Source organism: Drechmeria coniospora, chromosome 01 (assembly GCF_001625195.1).
Source record: "Drechmeria coniospora strain ARSEF 6962 chromosome 01, whole genome shotgun sequence".
Taxonomy (NCBI): domain Eukaryota; kingdom Fungi; phylum Ascomycota; class Sordariomycetes; order Hypocreales; family Ophiocordycipitaceae; genus Drechmeria; species Drechmeria coniospora.
Genome location: NC_054389.1, coordinates 10,129,360 through 10,153,975, shown reverse-complemented (window position 1 = coordinate 10,153,975; position 24,616 = coordinate 10,129,360). Strand labels below are relative to the sequence as shown.

At 55.4% G+C, this 24,616-nt stretch overlaps 8 protein-coding genes across 8 annotated transcripts; 4 read left to right on the top strand and 4 right to left on the bottom strand.

The window, feature by feature from the left end:
* Positions 1–361: 361 nt before the first annotated feature.
* On the top strand, positions 362–2,706 carry DCS_02689 (DNA replication licensing factor mcm5; the record flags this gene model as incomplete). The annotated part of the gene is made up of 4 exons (XM_040800016.1): positions 362–498; positions 557–683; positions 742–2,150; positions 2,214–2,706. 4 exons carry the CDS (start codon positions 362–364, stop codon positions 2,704–2,706), a joined length of 2,166 nt encoding a protein of 721 aa, XP_040660899.1.
* Positions 2,707–3,139: 433 nt separating this feature from the next.
* On the bottom strand, positions 3,140–4,970 carry DCS_02688 (uncharacterized protein; the record flags this gene model as incomplete). The annotated part of the gene is made up of 3 exons (XM_040800015.1): positions 3,140–4,210; positions 4,554–4,877; positions 4,935–4,970. The coding sequence occupies 3 exons, from the start codon at positions 4,968–4,970 to the stop codon at positions 3,140–3,142; spliced, it is 1,431 nt and encodes a 476-aa protein (XP_040660898.1).
* A 398-nt stretch (positions 4,971–5,368) lies between these two features.
* DCS_02687 (small nucleolar ribonucleoprotein complex subunit) lies at positions 5,369–8,213 on the top strand (the record flags this gene model as incomplete). Its single annotated transcript, XM_040800014.1, has 3 exons — positions 5,369–5,545; positions 5,602–5,629; positions 5,686–8,213. 3 exons carry the CDS (start codon positions 5,369–5,371, stop codon positions 8,211–8,213), a joined length of 2,733 nt encoding a protein of 910 aa, XP_040660897.1.
* Positions 8,214–8,867: 654 nt separating this feature from the next.
* Positions 8,868–10,538, top strand: DCS_02686 (U4/U6.U5 tri-snRNP-associated protein 2; the record flags this gene model as incomplete). The annotated part of the gene is made up of 1 exon (XM_040800013.1): positions 8,868–10,538. One exon carries the CDS (start codon positions 8,868–8,870, stop codon positions 10,536–10,538), a length of 1,671 nt encoding a protein of 556 aa, XP_040660896.1.
* A 692-nt stretch (positions 10,539–11,230) lies between these two features.
* On the bottom strand, positions 11,231–13,508 carry DCS_02685 (eukaryotic translation initiation factor 4E-4; the record flags this gene model as incomplete). Its single annotated transcript, XM_040800012.1, has 5 exons — positions 11,231–11,402; positions 11,505–12,335; positions 12,406–12,660; positions 12,715–12,868; positions 13,475–13,508. The coding sequence occupies 5 exons, from the start codon at positions 13,506–13,508 to the stop codon at positions 11,231–11,233; spliced, it is 1,446 nt and encodes a 481-aa protein (XP_040660895.1).
* A 2,862-nt stretch (positions 13,509–16,370) lies between these two features.
* Positions 16,371–17,799, top strand: DCS_02684 (translation initiation factor eIF2B delta subunit; the record flags this gene model as incomplete). Its single annotated transcript, XM_040800011.1, has 2 exons — positions 16,371–16,916; positions 16,984–17,799. 2 exons carry the CDS (start codon positions 16,371–16,373, stop codon positions 17,797–17,799), a joined length of 1,362 nt encoding a protein of 453 aa, XP_040660894.1.
* Positions 17,800–18,165: 366 nt separating this feature from the next.
* Positions 18,166–18,543, bottom strand: DCS_02683 (NADH:ubiquinone oxidoreductase kD subunit; the record flags this gene model as incomplete). The annotated part of the gene is made up of 2 exons (XM_040800010.1): positions 18,166–18,395; positions 18,510–18,543. 2 exons carry the CDS (start codon positions 18,541–18,543, stop codon positions 18,166–18,168), a joined length of 264 nt encoding a protein of 87 aa, XP_040660893.1.
* A 445-nt stretch (positions 18,544–18,988) lies between these two features.
* Positions 18,989–24,368, bottom strand: DCS_02682 (Neutral zinc metallopeptidase; the record flags this gene model as incomplete). Its single annotated transcript, XM_040800009.1, has 3 exons — positions 18,989–19,118; positions 19,171–21,308; positions 21,360–24,368. The coding sequence occupies 3 exons, from the start codon at positions 24,366–24,368 to the stop codon at positions 18,989–18,991; spliced, it is 5,277 nt and encodes a 1,758-aa protein (XP_040660892.1).
* Between the last annotated feature and the right edge of the window lie 248 nt (positions 24,369–24,616).

Here is a 24,616-nt window from a genome sequence, read left to right as displayed (position 1 = left end):
AGAGGCACGAATGCGTTAATCTCGCCTCATCATTTACGGCAGGATGGTAAGATGATGCACACCGGCCTATAACAGGAAGAGCCACGACAACATCAGCTAGCTAGGACCTCGGAGCCGATGATTCTCCGTTGACATTCCCAGCCCACGTGATGCACGCTAGTGGCTTGGAAGCTAAGCCCCTCTCGTCGGTGTGGCTTTAGCCAGTTTAATTAATCGCGTGTCGTGACGTGTCAGTCATTTACAACGCGTCGATCCACGCGTAAATTGATTCGAGTTATCTTTATCTTTCACGTCTTCGAATAGTACACTCCATCTCACTTGCTTCCTGCGCAACCTTAGATCTACGGAATCAACAGTCACCATGGATCGTCAGTCTGTTTACTCGACACACGTTTACGAACCGAGCCATGGTGATACTGGCGACACTCGGCTGCAGCTTCAGAAACAGCTTGAGACATTCATTCTTGATTTCAGGCTTGACAATAACTTCGTATACCGGTATGCGCCCTGGTGGGTTAGAACCTGGAGATTAACCTTATACTGACAAATCACACAGTGACCAGCTGAGAGAGAATGCGCTGCTGAAAAACTACTTCTGCGATGTCAATATCACCGACCTCATCAACTTCAACGAAGAACTCGCACATAAACTTGCCTCTGAACCCGCAGAGATCATCCCTCTTGTATGTAGCAACACGCTACGGGCCCATATGAAATGTGTACTAAGTAATATTCTTTCAGTTCGAGTCGGCATTGAAGAAATGCACCCACCGAATCGTCTTTCCCCACGAACGCAAAGTCGATCTCCCAGACCACCAGCTTCTCCTCCACTCCGACGCCGACGATGTATCGATCCGCAACCTCGACTCCATGACCATTGCCAGGCTTGTCCGAGTTCCCGGAATAGTCATCGGCGCCTCAGTCATGTCTTCCAAGGCGACTGAGCTTCATATCCAATGCAGAAATTGCCAGTATCAGTCAACAATCCCTGTCCTCGGTGGCTTCACCGGTGTGTCGCTGCCAAGAACCTGCGATCGCAAGCGGGTCCCGAGCGATCCGACCCCCCAATGCCCGATGGACCCTTATTTTGTCATGCACGAAAAATCGAAGTTCGTTGATCAACAAATCATCAAGCTTCAGGAAGCGCCAGACCAAGTCCCCGTGGGAGAACTGCCACGCCATGTGCTCATTTCGGCCGACAGACACTTGACGAACCGGGTTGTGCCTGGTTCAAGATGTACCGTTATGGGCATCTTCTCTATTTACCAGAATAAAGCGTCCAAAAATTCTTCCAACGGCGGGGCTGTTGCGATTCGAACACCGTATCTTAGGGCCGTCGGCATTCAAACAGACATGGATAAGACGGCTAAAGGAAACGCTAGCTACACAGAGGAGGAGGAGCAAGAGTTTCTGGAACTCAGTCGGAAACCAGACCTTTACAATATCATGGCCGACTGCATTGCGCCGTCCATTTACGGCAATCGCGATATAAAAAAGGCCATTCTGTGCCTATTGCTGGGTGGTTCCAAGAAGATTCTCCCTGACGGTATGCGGTTGAGAGGTGACATCAATGTCTTGCTTCTTGGTGATCCTGGAACTGCCAAGTCTCAACTGCTAAAGTTTGTGGAAAGAGCGGCGCCTATTTCTATTTACACGTCCGGCAAGGGCTCGTCCGCTGCTGGCCTGACAGCCTCTGTTCAACGAGATCACTCCACTAGAGAGTTTTATCTCGAAGGCGGCGCTATGGTTCTTGCTGACGGTGGTGTGGTCTGTATCGACGAGTTCGACAAGATGCGAGACGAGGACAGGGTGGCGATTCACGAAGCCATGGAGCAGCAAACAATTTCGATTGCGAAGGCCGGCATCACCACCATTCTGAATGCTCGAACATCTGTTCTGGCTGCCGCCAATCCTATATTTGGCCGATATGATGACATGAAGACGCCAGGAGAGAACATTGATTTCCAGACGACAATTTTGTCCCGTTTTGACATGATATTCATCGTGAAAGATGAGCACACGCGGCAAAAAGACGAGACGATAGCAAAGCATGTCATTGGCATCCATATGGACGGTCGCGGTCAGGAGGAAGTGGCTGAATCAGAGATCCCCGTGGAGAAGATGCGAAGATATCTGACCTACTGCAGAACGTTCGTCATTTATCTCTACTTCCCTTTCGGCAAATGCCCTTGCTAACGTTTTCCCCATCACAGCCGTTGCGCTCCTAGACTTAGCGATGAAGCTGCCGTGAAGCTCTCGTCGCACTTTGTGGCCATCCGTCGACAGGTTCACGCGTCCGAAATGGAATCCAACACTCGCTCCTCTATCCCCATCACCGTTCGCCAACTGGAAGCTATTGTCCGCATCACGGAGTCCCTCGCAAAGCTCACGCTCTCCCCAATCGCCACTGAAGAGCACGTGGATGAGGCCATCAGACTATTCCTCTGTTCCACCATGGACGCTGTTAACCAGGGCAGCAATCAAGGTAGCCGCGAGTTGAATGAGGAAGTGAACCGGCTCGAGGTTGAACTCAAGCGACGACTCCCCATCGGATGGAGCACGAGTCTGGCGACGCTTAGGCGAGAAATGGTCGAGGGTAAGGGGTACAGTGAGCAAGGTTTGAACAGGGCACTCATGATTATGCAACGGCGCGATACCATAATGTTTAGAAACTCCGGGGCACAGGTGTACCGGAATGGGGCTTAATGAGCGGTATGGTTACGTGGTCCATGTGGCGTATTTGGCAAACTATCCTGTGGCAGGACGGCATTGGCGCCAGCAATGAATTCAGCAATGTATTATTCTCATGTCGCTAAGCCTGCGGGCAAAGACAAGTAAGACGTTTGTATGAACATGACTTGCCCAACCTTGCTCAGTGACGTTGCCTAGTGGTCAATCAACTCCAAGGACCTCCTCATCCACCCAACTTTCCACTGGCTCCTCCAGTCCTATCCCTGGGTCGTACCAATGCCGAAGTGGGACGGGTTACATAAGGTGCTGTTAACAATTGTATCTCGCCCTGGACACTGGCTTCAGTGTCTCATTACCTCAGTGGCACGAGTCTTCAGTCTCGGTTCGTCTCCTCCGTTGCGTAACTTTCCTGACGTGACCGTCGCAGGGAAACCCATCGCTCCGATCCTCAGTCTTTTGCCTCCTCCTCGGCTTTCCACTCGTCTTCCGTCATGTGAAACCAATCCGAAATGGCTGTGAATAAAGCCCAAACTTCGCCGCAGAGAACCAGATGCAGCATCTCGCAGCCAATCAAGTTCACAACGGAGGTCAAGCTTAGGCCGCTAAACAAATTTGCACAACGCATGGCATCGCATCCGATGCCTTGTCGCAGGAGCCAGGTGCGGGAGACTAGCCTAAGAGCGGTGGCCTCGTATGGCACCATCAAGATGCGAAGAGCAGCATTCGTGAACAACTGAACTCCAACAAGTGCCGGAAGCCTGGTGAGAAGCGTGTCTAGGTACTCGGGGGTTATGCTTGAGTTTGGTCTCGTATCCGGGGCTGCGCTAGGACGTAGTTCGGCTGACCAGAGACCGGCTGGAGCCTCGTTCGACTCTGTCGCCTCAACGTCGAAGCTGATGAGGGTAGCTGTAACACCCTCATTCTCGTCATCGTCGGTAGCATAGTCATCACCCCTGGTCGAGAATATGCTTGGCCGTCGGATTGCTTCGACGGGGCTAGGTTGTTCGGTGGAATCTACCTGGGTAGTTGAATCGACTTGAACCGTGACATCGTGCCGGGATGTGGGATCATCCTGGTTCGTGGACTCGGGTTCGGTTGTAGGGGTGTAGCCAGGCTCTGTCAACAAGCTTCGGCCGTATTGCACACCTGGCGGCTCCTCCCAGTTTGCTAGTTCTACTACATTGTTCAAATTATGAGGAGCTGTCGACGGTGGGGGCGGCAGCGGCGACGACAAGGTCGCCGGAGTTAGCGTCGTCTTCTTACCAAGAAATGAGGTGCTTGGTAGGCGCTTGAACATTTGATCCCAGATTTGCAACCTCCAGTCACGCCCCATTCGTCGGGTCATGGCCCAGACGAGGAACGGTGCGGCGGACATGGACAGATCTCCAGCCCAACGGAGAATCGAGGGCACTGTGAAGTCCTCTGGAAGTGGTGGGGCCGGTATGGGTGATTCATCAGTGAATGGAATGAAAAACTTTGGGCTTGGGAGTAGCAATGAACTCTTTGCCAGGCCGAGGCACTGCAATGCAACGTGAAGGTTCAAGTGAGTTTGAAGGTAGAACCAGATGCCGTTGACACTAGAAAGTACGCAGATTTAGTCAAAAGAACATCACCGGATAGTGAATGGAGACACACCAGCGTCTTGGAAGTTCCATGTCATTCTTGTCCACCCACAAGCGAGCAACATTGCGGTCAAGGAAGCTGGAGAGTAGGCTGGTGGGAGCGCCGGCAAGGAGGTCTCGAGAGAGCGAAAAGTCCTTCCGAGATTGTCGAAAAAGGCCCCAAAATGGTATTCGAGAATACCGTTTGTAGATCTTGTCAATGTCAGTGCATGTCAGTCAAGGGCTAGGAAAAGAGCGCACCAGGATACGTTGACGAAGGCCGTTAACGCCAAAGACGCCGACAGCCTCGACACAGTGCTGGGCGGAAGAAAGCAACCCTAGACCGATTTCTTCTTCATAGTCTTCATGTCGACGTTTTGATTCTACCTCAAGGGTCGAAAGTGGGTTCTCTGCTTCTGCAACGCCAATAACGAGCATGACTTCATTGTGAGACCTCACGATATCGCGGTTCATCCGCCTGGTTTCTGGGTTGATCGGCCGACCACGAATGTCATACTGTTGTGCCGGCTGTCTGCGATCTTCCTCGCCTTCCCCTTCCACAACATCGTCATAGGGTGACCGGCCCTTCCATCGCCGTTAGCAGAACAACAGAGGCACAGGTACTATTTACTGGCCACTCACCAACGCCTGAGCGGTCAAGGGCCCCAGCATACCCATGACGAGTGTTGCAGGGGAGATGTGGTGAAATCAACGCATCGGTTGCCTCTCCGTCACTCGGATAAATCTTGGAAATTTCTTTAGAAATATTTCGCGAATCTATCCAATGTTGACGGCACTGGCAGCCGGCGATGAGATGAATTCACTGCATGCTTGTGAGCTACTCATGGATGATGCAGAAGAGAACCCCACTCCGAACCCGGGGGGTGTCTGCACCGTTTGAGAAGGTGGAAACTGAGCCAGTGGGCCAATATGATGACTAAGCAATTCTCCGCCGCAAATCGTTCTGTTATCTTATCAAAGAGTAACAAAAAATTCCTTGAAAGCTGCCAGTGGGAGAGAGTCGTCGTGAGAGAGCGAGAACTTACCGGCGGAAAAGACCGGAAACAGCTCGGACGATGGCTACGAAGCAACCCTCGAAGACGACATTCGATGTCGACCGGGTCATACAGCCTATATTCACCGGCGGATCCGTCTCCATTGACAGCGGTGCTCAAATCCTGGCCTCGACGCTTGGCGAGGAAGCGGTGTTGACGGATCCTTCTAACGGACGACATCTTGCTCGGATTGAGGGTGTACGATTGAGGCATTCATCTTTTTAAATCTAGAGCGGTGGCTGATCTCTTTACAGGATGGAGAATCTATATCAACCTTGACCTGTGAGCAACTCTGACCCTCCCCTTGATGGGCAAGGCGCCACTAACAGCAGTCGCAGTGACACCTTCCGGCTCCCACCTTATTGTCTGCTCTCGATCCCTAGCATTGAGAATTTTTTCCTTGAAGCGCTCTTCCGATGACAGTTCCATCGAGGCTTCCCTCATCCGTACTCTAAAGCCGCACTCAACGCCGGTTGTGGTCCTTGCCGTCGACCGAACCGGTACACTGCTCGCGACAGGTGGAACGGACGGCGTGATCAAGGTGTGGGATATTGTCGGAGGCTACGTTACTCATACCTTTCGCGGACCATCCGTCTTGGTCTCAGCCTTGCATTTCTTTGAGGTTGCCGCTAGAGCAGAGGTGACGAAGTCTCGGAAAGGGAAGAAAGGTTCTCGGTCTCATGACGACGCGGATGACGAAGGCACCGATAACACGACCACCACTAGCTTTCGACTTGTTTCCGGCAGCCAAGATGGCAAGATTCGCGTTTGGGATTTGCACAAGAGGAGCTGCATTGCCAATCTCGAGTCTCACGTCTCCAACGTCCAGGGGCTTGCCTTCTCGCCCGAGCAGGATACGATTGTGAGCGCAGGCCGAGACAAGACGATAATTTGGTGGGACGTCAAGTCGTGGAAGATTCGGAGAGTCGTTCCGTGCCTCGAGCTCATCGAGACAGTCGGCTTCGTGGACGACGGTCGGTTGACATTTTCCGCAGGATCCTCTGGTTGCCTCCGCATCTGGGACACGGATACGGGAGTGGAACTCACGGCCAAGCAGTCAGAAAAGAGCGAGGAGGAAGCTATCGTTTCTGGCTTTTATCGATCTGGGTTGCCATTCATTCCCCTCGTCCAGGTCGATCACACGATATGCCTATACGAACTGCCGGCGAAGGCAGGTGCATCCTCTCTCGCCGAGCCGGAGCCCTTTCGCCGCATCTCCGGATCGCACGACGAGATTATTGATTTGGGCTATCTCTTGCCGGACAAGTCGATGCTCGCCCTCGCCACCAACTCGGAGGAAATCCGATTGATATCCGTTGTCGAGTCGGAGGCTTCGAAGCCCGACGGTTGGTCAAAGACCGAAAAACCACACTTTGGGCAAGACGTGGCCTTGTTGCGAGGTCACGACGACATTGTGATATCCTTGGACATAGACTGGTCTGGGCACTGGATCGCTACAGGTGCCAAAGACAACACGGCCAAGATCTGGCGCATTGACGCAGAGCAGGGCTCATTCGTCTGCTGGGCCACCTTCTCGGGCCATGCGGAGACTCTTGGTGCCGTGGCCCTTCCCCGAACGGTGCCGGCAGATGGATCCGCGGCTCGGACGGACCCTCTGAACCATCCGCCCGCCTTCCTGCTGACGGGCTCTCAAGACCAAACGGTCAAGAAGTGGGAGATTCCACGGACGTCGCAGCGGCAAGAGAAGAAGGCGGGATCGCGAGCCGTCTTCACGCGCAAGGCGCACGAGAAAGATATCAATGCGCTGAACGTCCACCACGCGGGTCATCTTTTCGCCTCCGCGTCGCAAGACAAGACTGTCAAGATCTGGTCGGTGGAGGAGGGTGAAGTCCAAGGCATCCTTCGCGGCCACAAGCGAGGCGTGTGGTCTGTTCAGTTTTCTCCCGCGAAGCTGCCGGCGCTGCAGGGAGAGGATGGGACCATGACGGCCAAGGGCGTCATCCTCACGGGCAGCGGCGACAAAAGCATCAAGCTCTGGAACTTATCCGACTACACATGCATCAGGACCTACGAAGGACATTCCAACAGCGTGCTCAAGGTCGTTTGGCTCGGCCTGCCCGAGACGAAGGAGCAGTCGAAGAGGCCGATCCTGTTCGCCAGCGCCGGCGGCGACGGCCTGGTGAAGGTCTGGGATGCCAACTCGGGCGAGGCCGAGTGCACGCTGGACAACCACGAGGACCGCGTGTGGGCGCTGGCGGTGCAGACCGAGACGAACACGATCGTCTCGGGAAGCGGCGACTCCACCGTGACCTTTTGGAAAGACACGACGGCCGAGACGCAGGCGGCCGCCTCGGAGGCTGCTCTCAAGGTGATTGAGCAGGAACAGGAACTTCAGAATCACATATTCGCCGGCTCGTACAGGGAGGCCATCACGTTGGCGCTGCAGCTGAACCATCCCGGGCGTCTTCTTCGCCTCTTCACGTCCGTCGTGACGACGAGCTCCCCCGAGCAAGGCAGCCTCTGCGGACTGAAGGCGGTGGACGACGTGTTGAGCACGCTGTCGGATGAGCAGATTTTCCTCTTGCTCCTTAGACTGCGAGATTGGAACACGAACGCGCGGACGGCGCCGGTTGCGCAGCGGATTTTGTCGGCGCTCATCCGGAGCTATCCTGCATCCAAGTTCTCGAACCTCTCGGTGAAGGGTGCACGAGGCCAGCAGAGTCTCCAGGACGTACTGCAGGCTCTCCGGGTGTACACAGAGAGGCATTACAAGCGGATGGAGGAGCTCGTGGACGAGAGTTACCTGGTGGAATATACCCTGCAGGAGATGGACAGCCTCGCACCGGTGGCCGGGCTCGACGACGTGGCCATGCAGGAGGCGGATGAGGAGGAGTCGGACGCGTAAGGGGGCGCGACGCGGGTGATTTGGTTCGGCTGGCATTTGGCGTACGAGTACATGACATTGTAGACATGCATATACAGATAGACACTGGGCAGAAGGCAATTAGGTCCCCTACCTGTTGGCGTGCTTACCTACCTCGGACAGGGAGAGTATCGACGTCGTCGAAGCAATACGCCGAGCCATGACACGACTGCATGTCTTGGCTGCTGATCCAGGACGACAAGGTCAATAATTTAATATCAATTCCATGGAGGCCATCGACACCGAGTCAATGGGAAACTGAAACGTCCAGCTACTGCATGATATGCACATGAAATTGACCGCATCAAAACATATCTCAATTTGCTTGTGTGGGAACCGCTGGATGCTGCGGCGAAGGCCTGTCTCACCCAGCAAGCTAAGGGCCGCCAGTGAGGCCGCCTAATCAAGGATGGACAAGGCCGGGATTGGATCAGAAGCGGCCCCACAATGATGCACGTCTTTCTGCAAGGCCAACACTTCCAACAACGTACGCTACAGTCGTCGACACCGGTTGCTCATGATTCCTAATTGTTTTTAGCACAAGTTCGACACGGCCCGTGGATCTCACATCGTCCTCCTGCGCTCCAACGCAGAGCTGGGGAGCGCCCACGTTTCGCGAGCCAGCAGTTGGGAAGAATGGCTAAACGTCAGGCGTCAGAGCCTCTCGACGAGCTCGCGGGCATCGCGTCCCCGGCGTCGAAGAAGTCCCGGACTGTCGATTTCAACTCGCCGCCGCTGCTGCGCGAAGAGGATTCGAATAGCGAGACTCTGAAGAACGGTCTCCGGGGCGTCGACTTACCGGACGATGGTGGGACGGGGGCAAACGCCGAGGCGGATAGAGGCGACGACGACGACGGCGACGACGAGCATGCACCCAAAGCACCGATTCGACAGGACGCACCGACAGAAGGATACGATGACCTGTACTTGGACACCATCGATCGGCATGTGCTCGACTTTGACTTTGAGAAGCTCTGTTCCGTCTCGCTTTCCAACATCAACGTCTACGCCTGTCTCGTCTGCGGCAAGTACTTTCAGGGCCGCGGCCCCAAATCGCACGCCTACTTCCACGCCCTCGAAGAGGACCATCACGTCTTCATCAACCTCGAGAGCCAGAAGGTCTACGTCCTACCCGAGGGCTACGAGGTCCGGAGCAAGGCGCTCGACGACATCAAATACGTCTCTGATCCACGCTACGCAAAGGCCGAGGTCATGGCCCTCGATCGTACCAGTCGCAAGAGCTGGACGCTCGGCGGCAATCAGTACGTGCCCGGCTTCGTGGGCATGAACAACATCAAGGAGAACGACTACGTCAACGTGGTGGTGCAGGCGCTCTCCCACGTCGCCCCCCTCCGCAACTACCTCCTCCTCGATGACTTTTCCTCCAAGGCCGAGCTCGTCAAACGATGCAGCATCCTCTTCCGCAAGATCTGGAACCCGCGCGCGTTCAAGAGCCACGTATCGCCCCACGAGCTCCTCCAGGAGATCTCGCTGCGGTCCAACAAGCGTTTCACCCTCACGACTCAGTCCGATCCCGTCGACTTCGTCTCCTGGTTCCTCAACAACCTCCACATGGGCCTCGGTGGCTCCAAGACGAAGCCCGGCAGCTCCATGATCCAGCGCACCTTCCAGGGCAGGATGAGGGTCGAGTCCCAGGCCATCACGGCGCGCGCCGACGCCGGCGACAAGCTGCGCTTTGAGGAGGCGGCCGAAGTTCAGGTCGACATCGTCCGCTTCCTCCTCCTCACGCTCGACTTGCCGTCCGCCCCTCTCTTCCAGGACGAGCTCGAGAAGAACATCATCCCCCAGGTGCCGCTCACCACCGTCCTCGGCAAGTACGACGGTCAACGCGGCCAAGAGCACCACGCCCAGCGGAAGCGCTACCGGCTCATGCACCCGCTGCCGCCCTACCTCATGTTCCACGTCAAGCGCTTCTCCCAGAACAAGTTCGTGTCGGAGCGCAATCCGACCATCGTCACCTTCGACGCGCGCAACCTCGACATGTCGCCCTACGTCGAGCCGAACCCGGCCGAGTGGCCGCCAAGCGAGCCGATCTGGTACGACCTCGTGGCCAACATCGTCCACGAAGCCGTCCGCAACAAGGAGGACGTCGCCGACACGGGCGAGGAGCGCAAGACGTGGAAGGCGCAGATCAAGGATAAGGCGACGGGGCAGTGGGTCGTGTGCCAGGACTTGTTCGTCGATAAGATCCAGAGCGAGCTTCTCTACCTCGGCGAGACGTACCTGCAAATCTGGGAGCGGCGGAGGGAGCCAAGTAGCAAATTGGGCAAGGGACGCTCTAGGTAGATGATAATAATTGTAATAATACCGCGAACGAACCGTACGCCGTGTTGCAGTCACGGGAACGAGGCGCAATGAGGCGCAACGAGGCGACATGGATGCGACATTGATGCGACAGCAACGTGACGGCAATGCAGCAGCGTCCCATTGACGATCCGCAAAGGAAGAGACGGACAGACAGACAGACGTAAACGACGTAGTTCGCAATGCCTCTCTCGCCATTTCGCTACTTCGCCTGGCCTGGCCTGGCAACAAGGTAGCTACCCTACCTGGTACCAGCCTACCTGCACACCCACCTACCTACCTACCGCTCGCGGCGCTATAAAACCAAAGCTCCAGACGATAATACTAGTAGTACATGGGCGCCCACACTTCACACGCTACATACTACCCAACTCGCTACCATTTCCAGGTAGAAAGGGTAGTCGTCTCATCCTTCCCCGTCCGCCCCGAGTGCCCGCTGACGAGACGAGACGAAGGCGGACGCACGATGCATCCGAGCGGAGACGTCGATCGATCGAGGAAGGAACAAGGAACAAGCTAGAAAGCAAAACGGGACAACGGCAGATGGATGCTTGCCGCCTCCGCATCCATCCGCTCTCGGTTATGTAGTGTACAGCGGCGTTCGGCGGGTCGGTCGGGGGGGCTCGCAAGGGAACGAAGTCGAGGAAGCATGCGAGGACCGGAGTGACGAGCGACTACTCTGTCTGTTTGGAAGCGCTCGACGTCTGGCGCTTCTCGCCCTGGCTTTGGCCTGCCTTTTCGCGTCGCTGCTCGTCGATGGCGGTGCGCTGCTGGATGCTGGAATCGTGGCTCTTGAACTCAACCCGGGTGTTGGCTGGGAAGTTGAGCACGTGCTTCATGATTTCGCTTCATGTCCTGTGTCAGCCGAATGGCGAGGAGAGGAAGAATGGAAAATGATATTTGGCACCCGCGGGAGGAGGGGGGGGGGGGGGGGGGGGTGGACCATACCGAATCTTGAGCACGCGGCCGCCATCGGTTCGTGTCCAGATGCTGAGAATGTCCTCGCCGTTGCGCATGCTGAGAACGGCACCGCAAACGTCCTCGTTGGCGTCGCCGAATTGGTCGCCGATGAGGGCGAGGAGCAGGTCCTCCCAGTAGCGGTCGGCGACGCCCTTCTTCAGCCGCACAACCCATTTGCCTCCCTTTCGATTCACCTCGTCCTCCCATATCGGCCGAATGTCCTTCTTGAAGAGATGGTAGTCGGACACGACGGGCAAGCTCGAAGGCCGCTTCAGGTGTGTGTAAATCTCCCAAAACTCCTCGGCCGTCTTGACGGTGGCCATGCCGTGCAGCGTGTTCTCGTACTCGATGAAGCCGTGCGCCTTGGAGATGGGCGGACGGAACCAGAAGGACCACGCATCTTTCAGCGGGTGCACCTCGGACAGCTGGGTCGAGGTCGAGGTCGAGACCTTGCCCTCGGAGATGGGCGCCATGCTGGGCGTCCTCGAGACCGTCTTCACGCCGTCCTTGGCCGGCGCAAACTTCGGAGCGGCCGAGCCCATGGCGCTGTCGAACGGGTTTCCGCCCGACTTGGGCGTTTTGGCAGATCCGAAGGAGGCGAAGGCGCCGGATCCTAAGCCAAAGGCAGACGAGGCACCACCTGTGGGAGAGGCGACGCTCCCTCCAGGGGTGTTGAAGGGACTCGCCTTGGCGAGGGTCGAGGACGAGGCGTCGCCGCCGCCATGACGCCGCGAGAAGGAGGCGCTTCGGGAGGTCGGATCAGGCGCCGAGGAGCCGTTTGGCCCATTCGATGAGGTCGAGAGGGAAAGCTTGCCGGAGCTGAAGGTCGACACCGTTAGCGAGGCTGCCGTGGTCGGTGCAGGGGTCGGGACTGGACAGGAGCATATACTTTGTACGACGAGTCCATAGATTGTTATCCATGAAGACTAAGGCTGGCTTGCGATCGCCTCGGTAGCGAATGGGCGGGGCGTGGCGACGGGGAGAAGCACCTCGAACCGGCTTTGCGAGGGCCAGGCAGCGAGGGACGGGGGCGGAGACGAGGACGAGGACCTGGACGAGGACGGGGACGAGGACGGGGACGGGAACTTGAGGCGAGGGTGAGGGTGAGGGACTGGTACGTGGCGAGGCGGAACTGGAAGCTCGGCTGCTCTTCGGTATGTGTCTGTGTTTGATTTCAACAAAAAAATTTGTCGCCTACTCTTGTCGCCTAGGATGGGGAGGCTCGGGTTGGGATGCTCGATGTCGAGGGCGAAGGATCGGTTCTCGTGGTAGGCTGTCGAGTGCGTCGGGTAGTTGAGACCGAACGGACGTGGCAAAATGTGCTATCTGGTTGGCTTCGACCCGTCTCGGTTCTAGATGGCGTCGAATCGGTTTGGCAGTTGGGCTAGGTGGAGGGCAATATGGCGACGATACGATGCGAGTATCTTTACTTTGAGGAGCGTTCTGACAGGAGGTGCATGTGGTGGAATGAAGAAATGTTGTTGTTTTGTGGATCTGCTGGGGAGAATGACGGGAAGAGGTCGAGAAAGAAATTCTGCGAAGGCTAGCAGAGAAGGTCTGGTTGTGGTTGGCGTATGGGGTCGAGGGCGAAAATCTCAGGCATGATTCCAGGCACTGCACTGGCGCTGGGCACCGGGGACCTGCTGGCGGCGCTGCAGCGGGGGCACCGAGGCCTGGCTGGCTGCTGATATGTCCTTTGCAGCGTCAATACGGAGTACGCTTACGGGCAGCGATACACCACACCGCACCCCGTACCGTCTACCTTGGTGGAGTGCCGTACCACTATTACAGGTAGCCCGTCCGTACCTGCGCCCTGCGTCGGCACCGCCAAATCAGAGTTAAGCAAGCGCAGCAATTCGTTAGTCGCTGGCGCCAGGCGACAGCACACTGTAATCGAATGCGGCAAGGTTAGTATTGCATGTAAGTACAACCACTTGCTTGCAGGCACCCACACCCACCTTTCGATGCGTCCACCAGTGCCTTGGTGCTCATGGCGGCTGATACACCACATTGTCGCTTTGGTGCATCGCCTACCTGTGTGCTCCGTACGTGTATCCGTGCCAGTACATCGAGGTGAACGAAAGGACGTGCAGATTACGAGGCACGAGTGACGCTGATTCGCACGTCGACCGCAGAGCACGTACATCCATGCTTGTGCACGCTGCCGGGTTCACGTTGCGGATACGCACACGGCACGCCATCTCGCTGCTCCAGGTTGCTTGGGCTGTCAGATCCAGCAAGCACAGCATCACCATGTAGGACCGTCCCAACCTTTGCTAGCTGCTCTGCGATGAGATCCGACAAGCTGGGTCTTGCGTAGGACGCCTGCGATTGCTTGCGTCGGGGCGATGTAACGGTCCTGCCCCTGACGTCGGAACTTGGGGAGACGTAGCAGGCCGGCACGAATGGGTACCGCGAATCCGGAGTCCTCCGGAGTACGTGCGATACACTACATTCCCGGTACTTGGTTTACTCTTCATGGCTCGCCATAGGCTCGGTACTATCCAAGTACCAGTTCGCAAGGTGAGCAGTAGTAAGTACACATGGTTGTACTCTGTACAGGCTGCACAGATTAGCGTACTAGGTAGCCATGTGAATGAGCGAGGTGCAGGTGTGCTTCAGTAATTACTAGGTACCTAGTACTAACATGTACGTCTCCGGAAAGGCCTCTGTGCAGTGCTCCGTACTAGGTACTTATGCTGAACTCATGCATGTAAGTACTGTACAGCCACGTACCAGTACTCCTCTCACGAACCCTGAACGATTTTTGGTGTTCCTGCAAGTAATTAATGTACTTGTCAAGTGCTGTACAAACGCACATGTAGTTGTACTTATGTACTTTAGTACAAATACAGTAGGGGCACGTGTACACTTGAGGCACTCTCCTGTTCAAGTACAGCGCCCACGTACTAAGCATTGTACTTTCATGTACTTTTACAACTACTTACTTGCAACTACTAACGACATGTTCAACCAAGTACGGTACAAGTACGGAGTGCCAGGCACTTAAGTACTTGTCGGCAAGTACGGAGTAATACAACTTTAGTAAATAGTACTCCGTACAGTACAGCCCTTCTCCTTCCGCCTCAGTTGTGTGAGTGGGCTCGGTTGGGGTGATGGCGCCGCAGAAGCCAACCAGAAGCCGTACCGATGTCGATAAGATTCAACTATTGGAGGCTGCAAGGGGTAAGTACGTGGTGGCTGCCCTGGCGATCTGTCAGGACGCTGAAGTCGTGCAAATAGATTGTACATGTACTCCGTACTTGTAAAGTATTTTGATAGCTCGTACGTGTACTCGGTACCGTACAAGTTTTGTCAGGGTCATGATTTCACCCGACAAGACCGACGGAAGTGCCATGCTGTCCATTTGCCATCTCAGTAGGTAGATCAGATGTTTACACCGGCACAAACATGAAGGTAGCTTCTTTAGTGTAGGACTGTACTGAGGCGGATAAAACCTCGTCTTGATGGATGCAGATGGAGTACAAGTCACATCTACTCCGTACTACTCCGTACAGAGCGCATTCACAGCACTTGTAGGTCCCTGCCCACCAAGTGTAGGTTAGTACATATATGTAGTAGCAAAGAGTATATATTGCTAGGCACAGGCAAGTACCTGTAGATCGGTAAACACATGCACAGACGTGTAAGTACAAGTACAACTACATGTAGTACATCTAAATGCTAGTGGAAAATCATCTACATGTACTCCGTACGGAGTACTCCGTAAGTACCACCGCAATCTCGGTAGCATTGGATGCTGTGCTTCCCGAAAAGAGCAACAGATGAAATTAAAACTTCAAAGTTTTATTCCAGTCGCCCATGCGTCTGTCAAGTCTGTCGCGGAACAAGACCATCTGCCAAGACCGGAATACTTACTTGTGCAGTCGCTGCTATTTACGGAGTACACGTACTAGGTACGCCTATCTAACGAGCCACGAATAGCAGCAACAAAAGGGGGATGGTTTGCCATTACACGAAAAAATTATCGCGGTACCTAGCCACTGTGATGAACATTGGATACTGCAAACAATAGTGGTATGCACTGCGGAGTATATGTGTGTAGTTTGTGCTATGGTAACTTTGGGTAAGTATTGCTACCTGACTTGTTCTGGAAAACATGGTGTCTCAGTACCTAGCCACGATGATATCACTGGATACTGCAAACTGTAGCAGCATGCACTATTTGTGCTTTGTATTGTTTTTGCTATCACCGCTAGTGATAACTTTGCGTATTGCTACCGAGTACCTTTTTGTCCAACGCATTGTGTCTCGATACCTAACCACGATGATGAACACTGGATACTGCAAACCATAGCAGTATCAACTACTTTGTGTTGTTTGTGCTATGGTAACTTTGTCTACCTATTAATACCAAGAACTCCGTACAAGTACTTTGCCTGCAATATTTCTTGATGGAACTGTTTTCGCTGTGCGGAGTATTGATACTAGCGTGGTTCTTTTTTTTTTTTTTTTGGCAGTATCTGTAGCACCGCTGTGCATGCTGGCAGGCCTTCAACTAATTTCGTTATGATCTACTCCGTATGGAGTACTTGCTCTGTGCTGTAATTACAAGTGTTCCGTAAGTACACCTACTTAAGTTGACTCAAACTTTTGCTCAGGAACCTACCTAAGCAGCCGTAATATACTTACAGTACTTTCATGTACACCACGCACCCATTGTCTCACAGCCACACACTCGGTTGCCAACGTCTGGTCCTACCTTGTCGTCGGAGAGCTTTCAACCTCTGCCTCAATTGACCGGCACGGCAGCATCTCCTGCCACACCCTCCTTGTCCCCTCGTTTCGGGCCCGACTCACCATCCCTCGCGCCGCCGCCTTGGCTTCCATCTCATGGCGACGGAGACAGAGGACCAGCCTGCAACGGCCGGCGACACGGCAGCCGGCAAGCAGCAGCAGCCCAAGGCCCAACCCACCAAGGCCCAGCCCAACGACAAGGAACCTGCAAGCAAGGGGGAGGCAGTAGCCGAGGAGAAGAAGCTGTCCAACGCCGAACTCAAAAAGAAAGCAAAGGAAGAAAAGGCGGCGAGGAGAGCGGCGGCCAAGGTCACAGTGACGACGCCAGCACCCGCCGCTTCTGCCCAGCATGGAACCTCCGTTGACGGCAAAGGCGGGAAGCAAAAGACCAAGCACGATGGCCATCAGGTCGGGAGCCAACACCGAGCAGGCTCCAAGTCAGTGCTGCCGCCCGTCGTCAAGGAGACGAAGCCCCGGATCCCCGAGTCCTTCAGCCACCTGTCCATGGCCCGGCGGATAACCATCACGCAAGCCGACAAGGATGTCCACCCGGTCGTGCTCGCTCTGGGCCAGCAAATGGCCACCTTCGCCATGAGCGATAGCATCACTCGATTGGAGGCGACCCTGCTGGCGTTCAAAAAGGTAGTCCCTTGCCCTCGTCCGCTCCCTCGTCCGTCATGGCCGTCCCTGACACTTTTGCTCTTGCTAGGTCATAGACTCGTATACCACCCCCCACGGAGCTACATTCTCTCGACACTTCACCTCGCACGTTCTCAACCCCCAAATCGAATACCTCACAGCCTGTCGCCCCATGTGCTTTTCCATGGGCAACGCCATCCGCTGGCTGAAGCTCCAGATCAGCAAGATTGACATCGACCTTCCAGACTCGGATGCCAAGAAGCTTCTGGGTCAGTCTATCGACAGCTTCATTCGGGAACGCATCACCTTGGCCGACTTCGTCATCGTCAAGACGGCAGCGGCCATGATCGAAAACGACGAGGTCGTCCTGACCTATGCGCACCACCACCTGGTCGAGCGAGCGCTGTTGCGAGCAAAGGAGGATGGGAAGAAATTCAAGGTCATCCTTGTCGACGACCCTTTCGAGCGAGTGGGAATCGATCATGCCAAGAGACTCATCGCCGCCGACATCCCCGTCGTATATGCCACCGACAGCGGTGCGCTGCGAGCCAACATGAATGAGGCGACACTTGTCCTTGCCGCCGCCGAGGCCATGTTTAGCAACGGTGCCATGTACGCGCGCGCAGGCTCATGCGACATTGCCGCCGCCGCCACGGATCAGGGCGTGCGCGTCGCCGCTCTGTGCGAGAGCATCAACTTCACCGAGCGAGTCTCCATCGACTCGCTCACCTACAACGAGATCGATCCCGAAAACTGCACCGACGAGAGCTTCCGGCTGCTTTTCGACACCACCCGGGACAGATTCATCACCGTCGTCGTCACAGAGCTGGGGAACACCCCACCCAAGTCGGTGCCGGCCATTCTGCGAAAGATGGAGGAGCTGTGAGCATCACGGTTCAGGTAGCATCCGCCACGCAGACAGTTGACGAATACGATTGCCCATGAAATATTTGACAGGCATCCCTGGTCGTGTAGAGATTTACCATCGTGTCCCAGTCCCGACGGATGGCCATTCACTTCTTGCTTGGTGAATGAAACCCAGTCGTGTCAATTGGCGTCCAAAGAATCGCAGTTGGTCTATTCGCCAATATGGTACACGCAAAGACCATGAACTCAGACCTCCCTCTCTCGATTCCTTTCCCAATATGTACAGTCTCCCTTTTCAGCCCGACCAGTCTCCCGCTGTCCTATCGTGGCCTCTTCTGGATATAATAGCCATCGCTCCCCACCAAAGGGTCCTCGCTACAAGTGCTCACGAGTCCGCCGCCGCCGCCTCCGCATCCCGCTGTGCCTTGCGCGCCCGCTTCTCGAGTAGGAAGGCCTTGCGTTCATTGAGAGTCGCCGTCTGCCGGTCGTCGACGCCTTGCAGCCAGTAGCCGAAGCTCGCGCCGCCGAGCGCGTACACTGGATACGCCCACAGTGAGGATCGGTTGAAGAAAGGGCGCATTTCGATGCCGACTTGCCAGAAGCGCACGGCGAGGCCTGTTTAGGAAGAGAAAGAAGTGGTTAGCATGTATGATCCTCCCAACTTTCCATGCAAAATCGTCCCCTGGAGAGGGTTCTTGGTTGGTTGGGACGGCCTTTCATTGTACGCACCGAAGCAGCTCCAGAAGGCGAGACGGTGCACCATTATGGGCTTAATGAATCGCTCAAAGGTTTTCTGAGAACAGGTTTTGCGATATGGGCAACCGAATGTGCTGATTGAGGAATCGCCAACAAGGTAATTGGGGGCTTTTGGGAGTGTGGTTGCGAATGAGGGAGCTCAACCTGAGAAGAACCATGGTCACGTGATGGGTCACATGCGTCTCGATGCACCACCGTCACCCCAGAGGACATACATCATAGTATTGCAATACTTGCTATACAGTCTGCTTGCAGGTGTATGCATTACCAGCGCAGTAATGAATATATCTAATGCTGCAGCAAGAATCCATTGCCGCTTTCATAATATACAAATAACCCCCTTCCCGCCGGCCCGCGTAAAAGAACACAGGTCAATGCATCAAATACAATGTAACAGCACATTGCACCGCAATCCTCCCCAATCTCTATCCAAATGTGTGGTTTCCCCCTGCCTATGAATTCGGTGTATATGGCGGAGGAGGCGGTGGAGGCAAGGAGCGCTCCTCTGAAGCAGTCGAGTTCTGCGTCCACTGTGTAGTTCGCGCAATCATCTTCCCGAGGTACTGCTGGATAAACGACTCGCTGCGATCCATCAGCATCTGAATCATGTTAAAAGTATGAGTGCGAGACCTACGTGTAAAAACTGTGGTCCGAATTGTGCAGCGATACCAAGTTGTGAGCCAACTCGTGTGCCAAAACCACCCACCACCAGCTCGCCGCTTCGGCTTTGGCCGCGCCAGAATTCGCGCCGGCCGTGGCAATCTTCGTTGCGTGGAGCTGAAGGAAGAATCGCAAGTTGCAGAATATGCTGCCCCCGGTGTTGAAGGCGATCGTCCCGCCCGATTCGTCGTAGAAGATGTGAACAACTCGGGGAGCCAGAGAGTAGATGTTACCCACTTCGACCAACAAGGAGGCAAACGTATTGACTGCCCCAATATTCGCCGACAAGAAATCGGCCTGCGGAGTGGTCATGTCTTTGGACACATACACCTTCATCCCGTTCGAGGCCTCGGCCATAAAGGTGATGTTCGTCGCCGTCGACTGGTCACAGTACGTTGCCTGTTCCTTGACTTTGCTAACGCTGGGTTGGGAGAAGACGCTGTTGGATCCATGGGCACGAGTCGCGGTGATGGCGTTGAGTAGATTCTGCTGGACTACCGCAGGGCTGGTCACTCGTCCGTCATCCTTCCGAGGCTGCTTGCCACTACCGCCGGCCTCCTGCTGCCGCACGCCAGCGGGAGGTGCGGATGGAGCATCCTGATCGACAAACTGCTGCAGCTGCTTCTGGTCTTCACCGTCCTCGTTCTTCGTGTCAAGCCCTAGACGACGGGTCAGGTTGGAGAATATGCCCCCGTACTTCTTCAAGTTGCCGCCGTCGTTCGCCGGCTCATCCGACCCCCAAGCGCCAGGCATGCTCGTCTTCTCGGGTGTGCTTGCCATCTCTCTCGCAGCGGGTGCGGCCGCGGGTGGGTTTGCAGCTCTTCCTTGCTGAGACCAAGTTTGCTCTCGTTCCTGTATCTGCCTTTGCTCCTCTTCAAGGGCTTGCCGCCTCTCCTCCTCGGCGATCCTCGCTTGCGCTGCTTTGGCTCGTAGAATACGATCAACATTGTACCCTCGGGCGCGAAGACCGTACAGGTCTAATGTGAGAAAAGGCTCGAAGAACAGGTATGCTTGCTGGTTTGGTCGACTGAGGAGCATCTGGCAAACTGCTTGACCGACCTGGTACATGTCGGGCCGTCCAGCTCCGCTCACGTATAATGTCCACGATCCCCTCTCGTGGGCTCCTGCGGCAGATCTCTTTTCGGTATGCGATTCGCGATGGTTCTGGAGCGTGCGACGTAGTGCCACGGAGTGAACCATGGCGACGCGGAGGTTTTTCTCCAGCCACTTTGCGTCGTGCTTGATGGCGTCACGCCGGACGTTGTTGTACTCGTACAGAAAAATCTTTGATCTCTCGAGCACGTGCTTCCTCAAAGGCTCGGCGTTCTTATGATCCGGTGTGTGTTGGCCAATTCGCACCTCTTCTTGGACAAGACTGCTCAACTTTTGAGCGCCGAGCTGAAGGTAGAAGGATTCTAATGCTTCCTCTTCCGGTGCGCAGATCAAGTGTTCCTTGAAAAGTCGATAGCTGATGATATCATCCAAAACGACAACCTTACTGGCTGGTGCGAGTTGGTACTGCTTGATCGGCGCTTCTTCATCGTCCAAGTCAATGAGCTCGCCCTTGCTGGGGGCAACAATTTCTTTGTACGCAAGCAGGCAAGGCGAAGTCTTCAAACTTCGCCAAAGATCTTTATCTCGATGAAGGACGGAGGACACATCGGCAAGTGACTTGAGTAGATCGAGATATTTTTCGGGGCTCTGCAGGATGCCGAGCAGCCTTGCCGGCTCACTGCACACCATACGCGCAACTTCGAGCTTCGTGGGCTCGCTCTTGGCTCCGCAATGGAACAAGAAGGCGTTTGCCTGCTGACCAAAGTCAACGAAATCAAAGATTTCGCCATAGGTAAGGGATGTGCCAAGGTAGGCATGCGGCGGCTTGATGTAGGTCAACTGTCCCGTTTTTTTCTCCGAGGCGCGGGTCAAACTTGATCGGGTGACAGGAACTATGGGTGCATTCCGAAGAAGCGTAAGGCTATTGCCACGAACTTCGTCAATTCGGGAGGCAAAGTAGCCAAAAAGCGTGGCTGCCGATCGCGAATCTTTCGGAGGCTGCGCCAGCAAACGATTCACACATTCGATCATCGGAGGATCTCTGTGGACACCAAATTTCTAGGCAAGGGTCAGCGCTGTGTCGTCGCGGAGAGATTTCAAAAAACGTACGTTGGCATGATCGTGCAGATCCGGGCGAAGAATATCGAAACCAAGCACGGCGGCCCTTGTGTTCGTGAAACAGGCCGAGGGCGCGACAAGTTTCCCGCTGCCCTCCAGAGGAAGTATGGCACTCTTCGTGTCCCCAAGGTTGAACGATGCGTACTGGTTCGTGTGGTGGTTGGCGATGAAGTAGGTCATGGCCGATGTACGCAGAGTCTCATCCTTGGAGGACATCATGCCTACAAGTTCAGGGACCGAGGGGCTTGGGCGAAGGCCTAAGAGGGATAGAAATTTAGCCTCTGGGCCGTTGAAGCGAAAGCTGGCAGGAGGGCCAGGCCATTGTAGAATGGGAAGGCCAAGGATTCGAAGCGAGTCCCTGGGCTCGAACAGTTCCGAGACCTTGAAGAGCTTCGTCGTGGCCTTTGTTGGTTCCATCCCTTTCGGGCCAGCTTCGGCCGGGCAAATCTTGGATTCTCGCAGCTTCTTCATGTCCTCGGACGGTATATCGTTCGAGACCGAGGCAAGGTATCTGATGAGCTCCACGTGGCTCCATTTCTTCTGGCCGCTGTCGGTAGAGGCATTCACAAGTCTCGTGAAGATGGTATCGAGGTCGACCGTCTTACGCACGCCAACAGCTGTCAGAAACTTGTCCTTGACCTTTTCGCAGCCCTGGATGACGGGTAGGTCGTCAAAGAGCTTCACCGAGGGGAAGAAGGACTCGTGGGGTTTTCTCATGCCCATTCTTGTCGGCATTACCGTGTGGCTCTTGACCAGCGTTGCCGCCGACTCCCTGTCGCGGGCATTGATCGTATCCCAATTCTTGGACAGGACTGTGAGGACCTGAACGGCAAATTTGGGCGACCTCGTGATGCTCTCTTCCTCCGATCTCGACCTTGCCGTTTCAATCAAGAACCTCAGCCACGGAACGACATCCAAAGGCTCCCAACCTAGGGCGCACAACTCGGGAGGGTGCAGGCTCGCTATGAAGGCGAACGGGATGGTGGTGGGCGGAATGGGCAAGTGGGCGGGGATTTTTGCGATGACCTGAAAATTCCTGATGCTTCCGAGAGCCACAATCTCGCCCTGGTCGCTCTCGTCACCAAGGGCAGCAATGGCAACATCAAGTAAAGCAGCCCGGCTTCCGGGGTCAAGCTCTCCCGACAAGCTCTTCTTGCTTGCCCATGAGATGAAATTGATGGCCTGAACCTTTGTCAGAGCTTTGGCTTCGAGCTCTCTCTTGACATCGGTGACGGTAATGTGAGAGACGAGGCCAAAGTCGATCAGCTTTCGCACAAACGGAGCGTCTTTCAACTCCTTGGGGATGACCGGGATACCGTCGATGAAGGAGGTCAAGTCATCGGACTCGATGCGAACCTGGGTCGTCTGCAACACGCCCTGGCTCGAGTAGGTCTCAATGGATGCCTTCTTGAAGCAGGTCCAGAAAGCCTCTTCTATTATCTGCCCGATCTGTCCGCTAGGGGTAGAATCGCCAAAGGTGAAGGTTTTCAAGGTGTGGAGTGCCTCGGGTAAGAACTTGGCAATGGCCTGGCTCGAGATCTTCTTCCCTGGGTCTGCCGTCCTACGGAGCTTTCTGCTCAAGCTGTCCATCTCGTTGGCAAAGGCGAGTCTGGCGACGATGCCTGCGGCTCGCAGGAGCTCGACGTTCCATGTTCTGACCCAGCGAGCATTCAAGTCGATCGCTTCTCGCTCAACGGTCGGAATGGCCGACTGTGCGGATATATGCATCCCGGCCCCTGTCGTCTGCGTGGTTGGGAAGCCGATGAAAATTCGGCCGCCAGGTTTCTTGCTGGGCATGACGGATGCGAAGACGTCGGTTGATTTCGCAAGCGGACCGTCACCGGCCAACGAGGTGGATGCCTCCGTCTCGTCATAGAATGCCGTCAGAATGGAAAGCGTCGTCGTCTTGGGCGGGTGTTTCTTTGTTGCTCGCTCGAGCTCGACGGCAAAGGAGGCCGAGATGTTGGTCGTTATCGTTGCCGAGGTGGCGCGCAGGAATATCGTGGATGAGTTGAGCTTTGTCACATCTTCGGCCAGCTTCGGTTGCGTGTTGCTCTCGTCACTCGGCGTCTTTGACCGGGCGCCGGCTTGGGAGGTCGTCGAGGTAAGTCGGGCGAAAAAGGATCTCAACGAAGGCAATTCGGCCGAGCCGTACGAATCGGTCCCCTTGGCGGCCGACGCAGCTAGGTGCGGCTTCCAGCCGATGACATTCATGTAGGAGGCATCGATCTGCGTGCTCGTGCGATCCACATTGGCAATCTTCATGAAGCCGTCCTTTGTCCGCGTTTCCAAATCTTTCGGTAGGGGAAGCTCTATGCTGGGGGACGGTTTCTTGTTCAGCGAGAGTATCTTGTGGTCATCGATGCAAAATTCGATGTGCTGCAGGGCGACAAATGTCAAACTGGTGGCGAGAAACTGGCTGACGGAAAGGAGGTTCGGCAGAGGCGTCGTGTTGTTCCTGTAGTCTAGCACAAACGCCGTGTTTCGGCTTGCCTTGTCCGACGGGAGACGGGACTTTTTGGTGAAGAGGGAGTTGCCCTTCCAGTAGAAGGCCATGGCTTCACTGCCGGAGCTGACGAAGGGCTCCTCGCAGTCTGCGAAGACGGAGTAGAAGCCAACGCCAAAGGCGCCGATCTTGGTCTCGTCGGGGTTGCCCTCAGCGATGCGTTTCAAGCGGCCCCAATCCGTGCTGGTAAACGGCTGGCCATCGTTTTGCACGACGAGCCTGCGAAGGGTATGGTGGGATATGGTGTGCTTCAGCAGCTCGGCCGGGTTCGTGGTGTTTGGTAAAGGCACTTGTATCGACGGTATCGTTTCCCACTTGACGCTGACGGTCGTTGCTCGGGCATCGGCGGCGTTTTGTATGAGCTCTCGCAGAGTCGTCCAGTCCCCCGAATACCTCGCTAGGACCTTGTCGATCAGGGCGCGCGTATCGACCGTGACGGCTTCCTCATCCTCGCCATCGCGGAGTGTCGCGGCATGAAGGCTCGAGTAATCCATGGCGGGACCCGCTCCTAGGTATCGATACTAGAGAAGGGGCGATGCGGCCGGAAGATAATAGCAAGGGGAACTATGTCGACTTGGCGGTAGATGGTTGGGATGGCTGGGATGGTGGTGACAAATCAACGACGGAGGGCCTATGCCGGTGCACGCGTCGCTTGCCGCACGAATACCTGGCCCCGGGGCAATTATTGAGACAGCGCAGTAAAGCAGATGCATAAAAATGGAAGGCCCAGGAACACGGCCAG